The 13,992-nt window shown below is 35.0% G+C and overlaps 3 protein-coding genes across 3 annotated transcripts; 1 reads left to right on the forward strand and 2 right to left on the reverse strand.

The window, feature by feature from the left end:
• Positions 3,380–5,219, reverse strand: LOC104730884. Its single transcript, XM_010450127.1, has 2 exons — positions 4,421–5,219; positions 3,380–4,169 (listed from the first exon to the last, which is right to left on the reverse strand). The coding sequence occupies exons 1-2, from the start codon at positions 5,196–5,198 to the stop codon at positions 3,508–3,510; spliced, it is 1,440 nt and encodes a 479-aa protein (XP_010448429.1). The 5' UTR covers positions 5,199–5,219; the 3' UTR covers positions 3,380–3,507.
• LOC104730894 (histone H2A.6) lies at positions 7,520–8,724 on the forward strand. The gene is made up of 2 exons (XM_010450136.2): positions 7,520–7,821; positions 8,262–8,724. The coding sequence occupies exons 1-2, from the start codon at positions 7,633–7,635 to the stop codon at positions 8,463–8,465; spliced, it is 393 nt and encodes a 130-aa protein (XP_010448438.1). The 5' UTR covers positions 7,520–7,632; the 3' UTR covers positions 8,466–8,724.
• Positions 9,019–13,820, reverse strand: LOC104730904 (formin-like protein 5). The gene is made up of 6 exons (XM_010450147.2): positions 13,109–13,820; positions 11,672–12,284; positions 10,957–11,578; positions 10,670–10,869; positions 10,357–10,592; positions 9,019–10,228 (listed from the first exon to the last, which is right to left on the reverse strand). Exons 1-6 carry the CDS (start codon positions 13,283–13,285, stop codon positions 9,371–9,373), a joined length of 2,706 nt encoding a protein of 901 aa, XP_010448449.1. The 5' UTR covers positions 13,286–13,820; the 3' UTR covers positions 9,019–9,370.

Raw genomic sequence — 13,992 nt, forward strand, 5'->3', positions numbered from 1 at the left:
TATATATATATATATTACGAAAAGGTTCAACGAAAAATCGCAACTGTTGTTGACATTTTTTCAGATTGTTATTATTATATTTGATACAATGATGAGAAGTTATTATATATAGATATCTAAAGATGCGAACATTTGAATAGACACAACTGTTTGTAAAAGACATAACTCTATATTCAATAGACACAACTTTTTAGAGATACGCAACTGTGAAAATTTTCTATCAAAAATATAAAATAAAAAAATTTGAATACAATGATGAGAAGTCACTTATCTATAAATTTATATAGATGCGAAAATTTGAATAGACACAATTGTTTGTAAGAGACACAACTCTATATTTAACAGACACAACTTTTTAGAGAGACGCAACCGATGAAATTTTCTGTCAAAAATATATAAAAAGAATATTTGAATACAGTGATGAGAAGTCATTTATAGATAAATTTCTGTAGATGTGAAAATTTGAATAGACACAACTGTTTGTAAGAGACATAACTCTACATTTAACAGATGCAACTTTTTAGAAAGATGCAACTGTTTAAATTTTCTTTCAAAATAAAATAAAATATATATATAACGAAAAGGTACGACGAAAAGTCGCAACTATTGTTGGTATTTTTTCAGATTGTTATTATTATATTTGATACAAAGATGAGAAGTTATTATATATAGATTTCTAAAGATGCTAACATTTAAATAGACACAACTGTTTGTAAAAGACATAACTCTATATTCAACAGACACAGCTTTTTAGAGATACGCAACTGTGAAAATTTTCTGTCAAAAATATAAAATAAAAAAAATTTGAATACAATGATGAGAAGTCACTTATCTATAAATTTATATAGATGCGAACATTTGAATAGACACAATTGTTTGTAAGAGGCACAACTCTACATTTAACAAACACAACTTTTTAGAGAGACGCAACCGTTGAAATTTTCTGTCAAAAATATATAAAAAAAGAATATTTAAATACAGTGATAAGAAGTCATTTATATATAAATTTCTATAGATGTGAACATTCGAATAGACACAATTGTTTGTAAGAGACACAACTCTACATTTAACAGATGCAATTTTTTAAAAAGATGCAACTGTTGAAATTTTCTTTCAAAATAAAATAAAATATATATATAACGAAAAGGTACGACGAAAAGTCGCAACTGTTGTTGGCATTTTTTCAGATTGTTATTATTATATAGATTTATTTTTATTGAAATTTTAAACTTATTAGTCAACCAACAAAAAAAAGAGATAAAAATTATGAAAGGACAAAATTAAGAGAACTTTTTAGAATTGCCAAATATATATCCTTGATTAAACAAATATTTTTATTTATTTATTTTAAGTTGATATTTATTTCATATTTAGCCAAGAGGTGATGTTACATTTAAAATTATTGACTTTGACAAACAACTCCATGGCATACCACATATCATGCATGCGATCTAATGGTAAACTAGTAATCGTTCGTTTCTTTTATATAATGTTGCTTTATTTCGAATCTTTATCACAAACTACTAGTCTCCATTCCGAACGAGAATTATTTTTATGGATACAGTGTTTCTTCATAAACGTAATTAGGAACGCATGGTACTATTGTAGTTGTAGGTTACATGATTGCCGCAACTACGAAGAAAATAATATGTCAAAAGAGTAGCTTAAAACATAACAACAAATATTTAGACTATCATTTTTAATGTCTAACTATTCTATTTCTATTCTGTATGTCACATACTTCGAGAGCCGTAGTAGACGAGTTATAAGTGGATTACGTTTCGGTCATTATATAAAAAAGATCTGAAAATATTACGACATAGATTGTTGTCGACTGTTTCTGACCAAATGAAAGAAGATTGTTGTCGACTGAAAAATCAAAATCAAAATTAATTGTCTTCAAGAGATGTCATGTGGTGTGATCCCACCGTTACTTAGGTTGAAGTAGATACACTGTCCATATCAGGCCTCGTTGTCATTCATTCCAATATACTAGTTTTCTTCTTATATATCTCATACAAAATATCCAATTTTTGATTGTTTTGTTCTGTGGATTAGCACATTTACGATTCATATTCTCCAAATTAAATCTACAATATACGTACGGTGTTCAGGTATCCACTTAATTACATTTACATATGTATACTGTTGGATACCAATTTGCATCATAAAATGGGGGAAAAAAGAAACTTAATACAAAAAAATTACTATTAATACAAATTATTATATTGTCTTTAGTTTTCAATATAATCATTGTTCCTTCTTTAACAAAAATTAGATTTTTTTTTCTGACAAAACATATGATACTCCTACTAGTTTTAAGATCGTTAAATATTTGGCAGAGCCGTAGATTTAGTAATCGACTATATATATTTTCAAAATTCGAAAGTTCAAGATTTGAAATTTGGAGTTTATTATTGGGCTCAGGGAGATTCAGAGTTGTTTTTTTTTTTTCATTTTCTCAGGGGATAATTATGAGTGGGTGGCTTTTGCAGATAGATATATTTAAAGCTCCAAATAAATTTTTGCATGGGATAGAATTTTGTCGCCACCTTTGACGTAAGCTTTGTCTCGCTACCATTATGAATCCTATGGACCATTTACTTTTTTCGTTTTAACAAAATGCCTAATCACCATTAATGTTATTTTTGTTCTTATTTGCCCTGCCTTTTATATGAAACAATGTTAGACGTAATCTAGGACTAAAAGGGGATAGCTCCCAAAAAAAAATTGAAGCAAAAGATAACAAAAATGTTTATTGGTTATGAATGGTGAAAAATATTTTGATAATAAAGTTTATGTTTGAACGACAATATATTAATAATGTGGTTAATTCATATATTCATATATTTTCGTATATAATGAATAAAAAAAGAACAATGTGAAAGGGCAAATGGTAAAAAACATGTTCCTTAATCAATTACTTAAAAAGGAACAATGGAGACCATTGACATAGTGGATGAATTGGTTAAGCTCTATTTGAAGTGTGAAGCTATAGAGATGCGAATCAAAACATTTAGAGTGGAAACTGAATTTCTCTCAACTCATTAACGCCATTTCAACAAGACCCCTCGTCTATCTCGATCGACTCGACTCCAGCATCTAACTCTGAGACGAATTCAGCTAAACATGCTCTCATTATAGTTTGTTTAAGACATGTTCTCATTACAGTTTGTTTAAGAACACATGTTCCAAAATTTTGAAAAGGTTTTCTCGTCGTCAAGAAAAATAATATTTCTGTTATTTCATTTTCAATTAACTTTTTGTTACTTAATAGTAAAAATTTTGGCCTTTAGTAGCACTTTTACCAACAGGCCACCCGTGAAACCAAATTCTCACTCTGACGCATTTCAACATGCAACAAAATTAGAAGTAAGAATTACAAACTTCATTCCAAATTCTATTGATTTCAATTCTCATCATAACGATAAACAAATTTATCAACAAAAATAACAATTGACTCTTCCCTCAAAAGACCAAAAAAAAAAAAAAAAACACTAATTTTGTTTAGGGTTTGCAAATGACCACAAAGCAAGGAAGCAAAGCTTTAGGATTAAGCAAATAAAGCTCCTCCACATTTGTATACAAACCAACTTTGCCAGCCAACGAATCAAACCCACTCATCAACCCATTCATCTCCTCCACATTCTCCACCGGTCTATGCACTCTCCCGGCTATAACCCTACACACAATCAACACTTTCCTCACCGTCCGATCAACAACATCCCCACTCTGATGATCTCCACCGTTAACCAAAATCGACTCAAACGCTCTCCCACTAGTCGAAGCCGTGAACACACCAATCCCATTGTTCTTCTCCTCCCGTTTCGCCGAGAACCCGTTTCTTATAATCCGACAAACACTACACTTATCCGCCGTGCATATACTCGTTGACCCGTTTATACCTAAACCACAAGCCACTGTTGTTCCGTGGAACCTAAGCAGCTCGTTACCATCTGCTAGACATCTCGGATGCTTCTTCTGAAGTTTGCTCGCTCTGATTTTAACTGTCTCTCTGTATTCTTCGAATCTAGCTAACGTCTTTTGCATATTGTGAACTTTTAATACTCGATCGATTCTTCCACATTGGTTCTCTGATTTTAACCAACTCGTTCTGCATATTATCTCCACTATCTTTCTTGATGAGTCTCCTTCTACTAGCTCCGATACTGCAATTTGGATAAAGATTATATCAAAATTAAAACCTTTATAACCTAATTGCATAATCAAAATCCAATCTTTTTGATAAAGTTGAGATTTTTATTACCTAAAACTGTAAAACTCTGTTTTTTTCGATAAAGTTGAGATTTTTAAGAACTTTTTCTCATAAAGTTGGAAACTTTTTGTAATTCTGAAACCCAAATTGCATAGTTTGAATGGTGAAGATTGTAAAAAAAGACTCGAACTTTGAGATACGTACCGGCGTGTTTAGAGAGATGATGAGCTTCAGCAGCTTCAAGTTTATTGAACTGTTCACCACATTTATGACAAGAAACAGAGGAGTTCGAGTTGCCTCCATTAATGGGAGAGTCTCTGTTCATCTCTAATGAAACTCTCCTGTTTGTATGAAACCCTTCTCCTCCTCCTCCTCTGTCTCTCTCGGACAGAGCAGAAGATCCTTTTTTTGTGTGGCTCCGGTAAGAAGCTGAACGGTTAAGATAATGCATCGGTGTACCTGGTCTCAACATACCCACATAAGTCGTTGACCGACCATTCCCTCCTCCGCCGCCACCACCGGAATCTGCTGCTGCTCCGGTAGGTGAAGCAGCCATGTCTCCACCAACACCAGTGATCTTAAGCTCGCAAGTTGAGTTACTAAGGATAACTTCATGAGTAATGGGATTGAGAAACTCATTGCTTCCAATAGAACGAGGACTACTTATAGGTGGTGGTCTATCGAAATGTCTTTTGCTTCCGTGGATTACGTCTTTGAGATTCGCTATCGATCTTGAACATCCTGATAAGCCACCACCGCACACGGCGGCGCCTCCTATGCTGGAGTTTCTCTTGGTGGAGATGGAGGAGAGGTGTTGTTGTTGTTTGGTGTTGTTATTGGTAGTGGATGGTTTAGTAGGGTCGTGGACATCAGATGGTTCGGATTTACAGTGGAGAGACTTCTTGAGTGAGAACCAAACAGTAGGGATGTTGTTCTTGTTCTTCTTCTTCTTCTTTTGGCTTTTTCTACTTGAATCTTCCATTGTTCTTTGTTTGTTTTGATATCTCTCTCTCTCTCTCTCTTTCTCTATCTTCTTCTGAAAAATTGTGGGGATTTTTATTTTGGAAGTGGTACTATAATAATAAAAATATTAATGAAGAAGTAGAAGAAGCAAAATAAGCAAGTGAAGTTTTTGTCTTGTACTAGTAATCTAGTATACAGTTGAAATTATTAAATGAGATATGAGAAAATAATTTGGTTTTAGTAGTATTTTTATATAAGAAGGCATGTACGTGCATATGAATCTAAAGGATGGTCTATAATGTCTCACCAGACTCAACTCACCGATGTAATAACACGAGAGAATGTTTACTTCATTTACTGTTTTTTGCGAATCTTATAAAGTGTTAAAAACAAACTAAAAGACTTCACAAGTCCACACAACACCTGTTCATGAATCATGAAATAGTATACTCATTTTGTTGTATTATTCTAATTAGTCTTTTTATTCGTTAAACTGAATATTGGAGTGATGGAGTCTCTTTTCTGGTTACAGTTTGATGCAAGGTAAACAAAAAACAAAAAGACAATCTAAATTTCATGAACTTTGCATTCATTAAGAGGATGAATGTTAACCATAATTCAATAATGAATTCAATGAGTTTGGTTTTTTAAAAGATACATTGAAGATCTCCAAAATTTTGGAATTTCCTTTAAACTGTCTCTTACAAAATTTAATTACAGTTAATACAATCGTCAATCAATGAGTGTGTTAGTGGGCAAGTTCACCGGTGAGATTCTACGAATTTTAGTAAAAGAATACGATTAGTCGTAAATAAACAAATGTCATATTTGACGAATCTAATATTTGGACTAAGCTAAGCTTCTACGATGTCCGAAACCTAGTCAGGCTAGAACTATGTATTCACTCACTTATCATAACTAAGTTCATCCAAGTAATAATGATGACAAATTGTTGTCCAGTGACAACGAAATGAGAGTTAGCTATAGGAGCTAAGTTTTGAAATAAATTGAAAAAAAGAACATTGATTTCAATTCATCAACTCACTTCTTTCCGCTTGCATCTGTCAATTCACTCTCTCTTATTAAAAGCCCTCCCACAATAGCAAATGAAGCGTCTGACATTTCTTGGAATATACTAATCAATTTACAGTAATCATCAATATGTACATTATCTTTAAGACAAACAAAAATTATGTACATTAAATATTGACGACAAAAAAATATATATAGAACATTTGGAACTTCAGATAATATTTGCACACATTTTTTAAAAAATTACGACTAATATACCATGTAACTTTTATCACTCTAGACTCTAGTAAGTAAATACTAAAGTCTTGAAATATCAGTTTTTTTTTCACGAGAGGAAGAGAAAGAATAAGAATTTTAGAAAATTGAATTTTCTTAATGGATGACAATAACATGATTGTAAAGGATCAAAATAAGAATTTTTAAAATCAGAAGTTATAGTAGTATATTTTTGTCAAACTTTCAAACTGCATTTAATATTGACTTGTAGATATCGCAAAGGGTGGTAGATAAATGAAGTTAGGTGTGGGTGTCGTTATAGCCATATTGAATTCTAAATGAAAGAACATTAAATTTTAGAAAGATTGAATTTTGAAAACACACATTGATAGATAGATTTGTCCTTCTGTTCTGGGTTTCCCAGTTATGCCTTAAAACCTAAAAAAACAACAGGGCCATCATTTCGACCTCACCACATTGACTGGTCTGCCCCAATCTAGCTTTTGATATCTTAATATCGTGTGACTTAGCATGTTGCATCTACTAAATACTGAAAATTTATTAGGTGGACACCAGACAGTTTCATACTAGCTATATATCTTTTTGTTCTTAACATAACATTTTCTTAGGATGACGTTTATAGTAATTCATCAAAGTAACATAGTAATCAAAACTAAATTAAAAATTTTGAAATTGGTGATGTATATATATGTTACATATAACATGTAGTATGTACAACAAAAGCTTATAAAAACACCACATTAGCAAAATTTGCTACGTTTATGAGGTTCTCGTGGGATTAGAGTTGGGTTTTTATTATATAAAACACAAAATCATTACTTTAAGCCCATATCCGGCCCATTTATATCATTTACCAGCCCATAATAGAATAAATCGAATTATTTTACGTTAAAAATTTGGAAATTCCCTCGTCCAAAAAGAAACCAACAAAGAAAAAGTGAAGCGGTGCAACAGATCATAGCCATTGATATAGTTTTAATCAACGGCTAATACATATATGATCCGCGTACTCTGTTCTTATTGGTTGATAACTTTATTCTCTAACACACATATACGTATAAAGAATCGTCATTCTTCTCTGTTTAATTCGTCAAGAAAAATTTTCGATTTTTGCGCTGTAGAGAAAGAAAAAAAAAAGAGAGAGAGAGCTCTTTTGGTTAGTTAGTTTGTTTGTTGAGAAAAAAATGGCGGGTCGTGGGAAAACTCTGGGATCCGGTGCGGCGAAGAAAGCAACGTCTCGGAGTAGCAAAGCTGGGCTTCAATTCCCTGTGGGTCGTATCGCTCGTTTCTTGAAAGCTGGTAAATACGCCGAACGTGTTGGTGCTGGTGCTCCCGTTTATCTCGCCGCTGTTCTTGAGTATTTGGCCGCCGAGGTTACTTTTTTTTACTTTCCCAATCTCTTTCTCATTCCCTTTACCTATTTTTATCAGGGCTTCCTCTGTTTTTGCGTGATTAGTTTTTTTTTTTTGGCGATCCAAGACGAATCTAGGGTTCTTGAATTTTCAGAAATTGGGGAATTTTAGTTAAAATTGTAAAACTTTACATATATTTTCTCAATTTTGTTTCAATTGGTTCGTTCTGTATCGTAAATGAACATACTTTTGAGTTTATTAGATTAGTCTAAAATCGAAATTTTTGTACTTTATGCAACTGTGTGCATAGAACGTTGTCTAATATGGAAACTAATTTGATTTGTTTGTTAAAGTTCTCATTTTTGGGAAGTTACTTGAATTGGGTGTGTTTAATCGTCTTGGGGTCGTTAATGGTGTGTGGTTGAGACTGAAACTGATGTGTTTAAAATCATTCTCTATAGGTTCTTGAACTCGCTGGAAACGCAGCAAGAGATAACAAGAAGACACGTATAGTTCCTCGTCACATTCAGCTCGCTGTTAGAAACGACGAGGAGCTAAGCAAGCTTCTTGGAGATGTGACGATTGCTAACGGAGGAGTGATGCCCAATATCCACAATCTTCTTCTCCCTAAGAAGTCTGGACCTTCAAAGCCTCAGGAAGATTAGAGATTCTCAAAAACACAAGGATGATGATATAGAAGAAACACGTCTTGCTTGACTCCTTTTTGTTCTGTGTTTTCGCTTCTGAATTGAATAAACACAATAACTAGCTAGTGCTTTTTTGTTTAGGTGCTTTTGTTTTCTATCAGTTGTTTTAGTAGGGGGCTTTGTTTTGGACTTCTTGTTTCAGTTTCTGTGTGAATATATATCAAAAGTCTCGAATATTATTTACATAAATTGAGTTCGAGTGTTTCTTGCTTCAAAACAAGTGTTACATGACAATCCTGATGGTCTAATGTCTTGCTGACTCTTTTGTTCTGTTTCGCTTCTGATTCAATAAAAACAACAACTAGCTAGTGCTTTTGTTTTCTATCAGTTGTTTAGGGGCTTTGTTTTGGACATCTTGTTTCAGTATTATTTACATAATTGAGTTTGAGAGTTTCTTGTCTAAAGGAGTTTTACAAATCATTTGTGATCAAAGATAAACTCGTCTCTTTCTGCAACAAGGAACTCTTCGTACTTGGATTTAGAAATTGGATTGCTTTGGTTTCAATTCAAAAAAAAAAAAGAATATATAAACGTTATTGATAGTAATATTACAACAGTAAACACAAAAGGATTACTATTCTATGGCACAACAAGATTTAAGAAGAAAACAAAATGATGAGTGTGTTTTCTAAAACTAAAGTAGAAAATGTCAGTACAAGGAAAAGAGAGTGACAGTGTAAGTCAACAACTCCAAATGCTTCCTTTGTGTTTGTTCATCTGATCATCACTGACTAAAACCTGACATCTATGTGAGTTAATGCCATTCCACTCCCAGCAGAAAAAAAACATCTTCAGAAGCTCTCAGCAAAACCGCAGAGGATTTATGTCCTAACATGTTGCAAAACCAGAGATTTGTAAATTCTTTAGTCTGAATCTGAACTAGACTGATCCATGCGTCTCTCTGAAATAGCTGGAAACAGCTTCTGCCTAGGATCTACTGAAGGTGGTTGTCTTGGAGTTTCAGAAGCAGATGAGGCTGTAGAGCCCTGTTTTCTGGCCATCCTTACGGGTCTTCCTCGTGCCTCTCTGACTTCTTTGCAGGACTTATCTAAGATTATCAAAAAATCACGCACAATCACAAACAAACGCAACCCTTCATCTTTTCCAGCTTTGCCATGGAAATAGTCCCCTGTACTTTTCACCAAAGCCATTATTCTCTTCTCTTCCTCGAGCACTGACACGATGCTACCTTCAGCATTTTGAATAAAATCTTCAAGCGCTTCACGAAACCCACTTTCCTCGCCTGAACTCTTCATCTCTGAGTTGACAAAGTCCCGAGCTTTCGACAAAGCATGACCCATTTTAAGAACAGTCCCTGTTAAACCATCAGCATCTATGTTTGCAGATTTCTTTACATTTTCAAGCTCACTGCTCAACCCTGAAACTTTCTGAAGTCCAAGATTACGGTAATTCTCTTCTGCCTCTTCAGTGGTTTCCTCGGCTAAAAGATCCTCTGTTTTAACACTTGAGAAGCTTTGGCTCTCTCTGATCGTACGAGCCGCTCTTAAACCTTCAGTCCTAATTATCTCTTGAACAACGAACTGGAGGAGCGTTGTTTTCCCATCAGTGCCCTTGACGTCTGCTAATTTTAAAAGAGTGTCCAGCTTGAAAGCTTGAGCACCACCCCTGAATGTACCATCATTCATTCGGTTTCCGGTCTTAAGAACGGCCTCTAAGAGCTTCAGGAACAGCCGACTTCCCCTAAGTTCTTTACAAGCAACCTTTCATATACACAAAAGAAGATGCGTTTAGATTGGAAAAGAAATAAAATATTTGAGAAAGACTAAGAAACTCTGTAATCTGTTTTCCTTTCCAGAACATAGTTTTTGTTTAAGATTAGGAAACATACCTCTAATGTCTGAAATGATTCTTTAACAAAGGCCATTTCTTCATGGAGTGTACACATAAATAGAAGTGCCTCTAGACGCTTGAAAGCGAAAGGGATATCAACGACTGCTTTCAGGAATCGTTCAGCGGTTCCCAATTGAGCTATTTCACCACAGTATAATCTAAGCTTTAGTTCTTCTTCTGGTGTTGGTGCCATCTTTAACAGAGTCTGAATGAATTCTACAGGAAGCTCATTTCCTAATTCAACGAAAATTATGTTAGAGAACACATGGGACAATGTTCCACCTAGAAAAAATAAAGGAAAAGAAGGTTACCTTCGCGAAGTGCATCACACACTTCTTCTGTTGTCGCATTCAAAGCACGCAAAAGAATTGACAGATTTTGTCCTTTCTTTGGTTCCAGAATCTGAATAAACTGAGGTAAAGTAACTTGTCCAGAGGACCCCTTCTTGTCGTTTTTATTCTTGTCTGCTGCTGCATATCCGAATAACGACTCTATCATCTCTTCATTGAACCTGGAAAAGCATCATAAAATAAGTTGTATTCAGTTACTGTATGAAAGTTATAGAATATTGGGGAAACAAGCTAGCAAGTTTACTCACTGAAAGGATCCTGATCTTATATCATTCCAAACCATTGAATGTTCTGGGTTTGCTTGAACTTTATCCCAGAAAAATGGCTTCAGCTTTGTTTTGGAGGGACCATCATCCTCTGATGCCTTTGCTGGCCCAGAAGCTGGTCGGGGTGCTTTTGGGCCCAGACTCATCGGTGGAGGTGGACGTGGTCCTTTAAGTCCAGGAGGAGGTGGCGGCCTAGGCCCACCAGAACCAGGTGGAGGAGCTGGAGGAGGTGGTCGTGGAGGACCAGCTGAAGATGGCATTGGTGGTGCTGGAGCTGGCGCAGGAGGAGCAGAACCCTTTTTTGAGGATACTTTAAAGAATTTGGGTGGTTCCGGTGGAAGTGGCTCCACTTTACCAGAAAGAGACTTCCCTGAAAGTGCAGAAGCTGTTCTTCCAGGTGGAGGCTTCAAAGGTGGCATCCCGTAATTGGTAATACTACTATTATGCATTCCTTCTTGTGACATCCTTTCTTCTAACGTATACGAATCGTCAGAGTTACTTCCATCGAAAGATGATGACATTTTTCCTTGGTTTGAGTAAATGTTATAAGATTGATGACCCGGCTTTTCTCCTTTGCCAGAACCACCATAGTTGATGGAGGAACCTGAAAACGTTAAAAAAAAACTACTTAAATCTTTATATATTCAACAAAATTTCTTGTTAGATTAGTACCGTGAGAAAGTGGATATATTATTACCAACAGAGTAATCGCTACTGCTTAAACTGAGAAGAGGCCGTTCATCATTTTTCCTGCCTCCTGAACCATTTCCACAAACCCTAGTGCAGCATAAGAATAATAATGCGGCAAGCAAAAACGTAGAAACTGCAGTCACAACAACGGCAATGATGATTGTTTTCTGATGATCCTCTTTTTTTTTCGCAGGTGAGACAGGTGCAGATTTTGGAGTTTTAGAAACGTTTTTCTTAGGAGGAGGAGGGGGAGATCTTGATGGGGGAAGAGATGATCTCCGTGGAGGTGGGGATTTTGATCGAGTAGGTGGGCCTGGATTACGCTTAAGAGGACGGGGAGGGGAAGGAGAAGGAGAAGGGGAAGAGCCAGGTCTACTAGCTAGGTTTCTCCTCGGAGTATCAACCATAGATGAAAAGAGCTCAAGATACTCGGGGTTATGACCATTTAACTTTCCTTTCTCTTGTATACAATCAAGAAGAGTCTGCTTTAGATGGGAATGATTCAAACCAAATAGTTCCCTATTGTCCTTCGAACCTGGAAAACATAGATTGAATACTGCGACAGCTTCCTTCACACAGTCAGAATCTTGCCAACAACGCTGCGACCATGATGTTTCTACCTGTCAAACATTGTACGAAAGACATGAGACAAACAACTTAAAAAGCTATATAAGAAAAATTGAAAATCATAGCATTAACTAATAGACAGCCAACTAATAAATCCAAGCACAATTGCAAATGGGAATACAAACTATTTTGCAAGATGAAAAAAATGTAAGCGTTCTGAGATGATCTTATTTTTGTTATAGCAAACATGAACCAAAACCAATAACGCAGTCTTAGTCTCGAAACCTAACACTTTCAGCAAGAATATGACTCACATATCTCTCTGGATAAAGTCTACAACAGAGGTACAGGATCTTCTAGATATTACATTCGATCTACCTAACTTGAATACCGTAGCTACATATCCGAAACTGAGGTTTAAAACTACTTTAGAAGAGAGAGTCCCACTAAAACCTGGAACTCGACAAGCGTGAAACTGAAAGCTACAGCAGCAACAAAATGCACTCTGAATATATACCCCATTGATTAGATCTAGCTTTTAGAATATACATGATTGACACATATTCGAAACCATAGACTTTATATAGGAGGAAAGGATATAAGCATCTCGTAATGATCTACATGATTTCTTTCTCAGACACTTGGATACTTTCAGGGAACATGACACAAAACCAAAAATGCAAATTCAGTCTCTAAAGCCTAGTTTTTTCAGCAAGAAACAGCTAATATCTCGCAACTCTCCCATCAAAAGTATACTACAGAGCTACAAGATCTCCTAGCTTCTACAAATTAAGCTCTCTCAGATAGATCCCAATCACAAATGATGTAAAAAAAAAAAAAAGAATCAAACAGACTTGAAAAGCACAAAAGGGCTTACCATTTGGGTATTGACCTGCCCTGTTGAAGGAGGAGCCATGAATTGACTAAGAAAAGTCTCATCTTTTTCTGCATTCTCTTCCAAGGTAACCACCAAGAACCCAGAAAGCAGAATCAACCAAAAAACTAAACGAGTCCAACTCTGATCACCCATTCCTCCTCGAATCATTCCAAACATATCTATTGCTTCTCATTTCATCTAATATTACTCCAACAACAACGACGTAATCAAAAAAGCTCCTTCAATGAAACGATTTAATATCACTAATTTAATGCAGAACAACCCTTTTGATTAATTTCGATAAAGATCGAAACTTTAAACACAACCAACCCTGATCGAGAAAATTGGAGCTGACTTCGACGCAATTACCCCCCTGAATGACCAATTCAATGATGAAGCTTCGAGAACAATGCCACCGAGAGATCAAATACACGTTTTGAGAAAACTAAGAGACAGCACAAAAGGTAAAAAGAGTTGGTGCTAATGATTGTTGCCAGATCCAATACCAAAAAGCTCAATGGTGATTGTCGTCGTCGTCGGTGCGCTCTCAACCAAACCCAAAATTTTGACCAGCGAGACCAAACAAAAGTTTCAACCTTTTTTTCTTTTTTTTTTTTACGACGAGAAAATTTCACGGAGAAATTAGCTCTCAAGCTTCATTAAATTTTTCTCGAAAGCTTTTTCGTTCGTTTTTTTTTCTTTCACAAAACTCAAACTCGCGAAATTTACGCAGAGTTATTGATATATTGGATTATTTATTCTGTTTTTTCTTGATTTTATTTCTTACTTCAGGGGGAAAAGGTAATTCAATCAATTTAAGTATAATATATTTTTATTTTATTATCTTATTAATCTATACTAAATAAAAATATAAGTTTCTAAAA

Source organism: Camelina sativa, chromosome 2, assembly GCF_000633955.1.
Source record: "Camelina sativa cultivar DH55 chromosome 2, Cs, whole genome shotgun sequence".
NCBI lineage: Eukaryota > Viridiplantae > Streptophyta > Magnoliopsida > Brassicales > Brassicaceae > Camelina > Camelina sativa.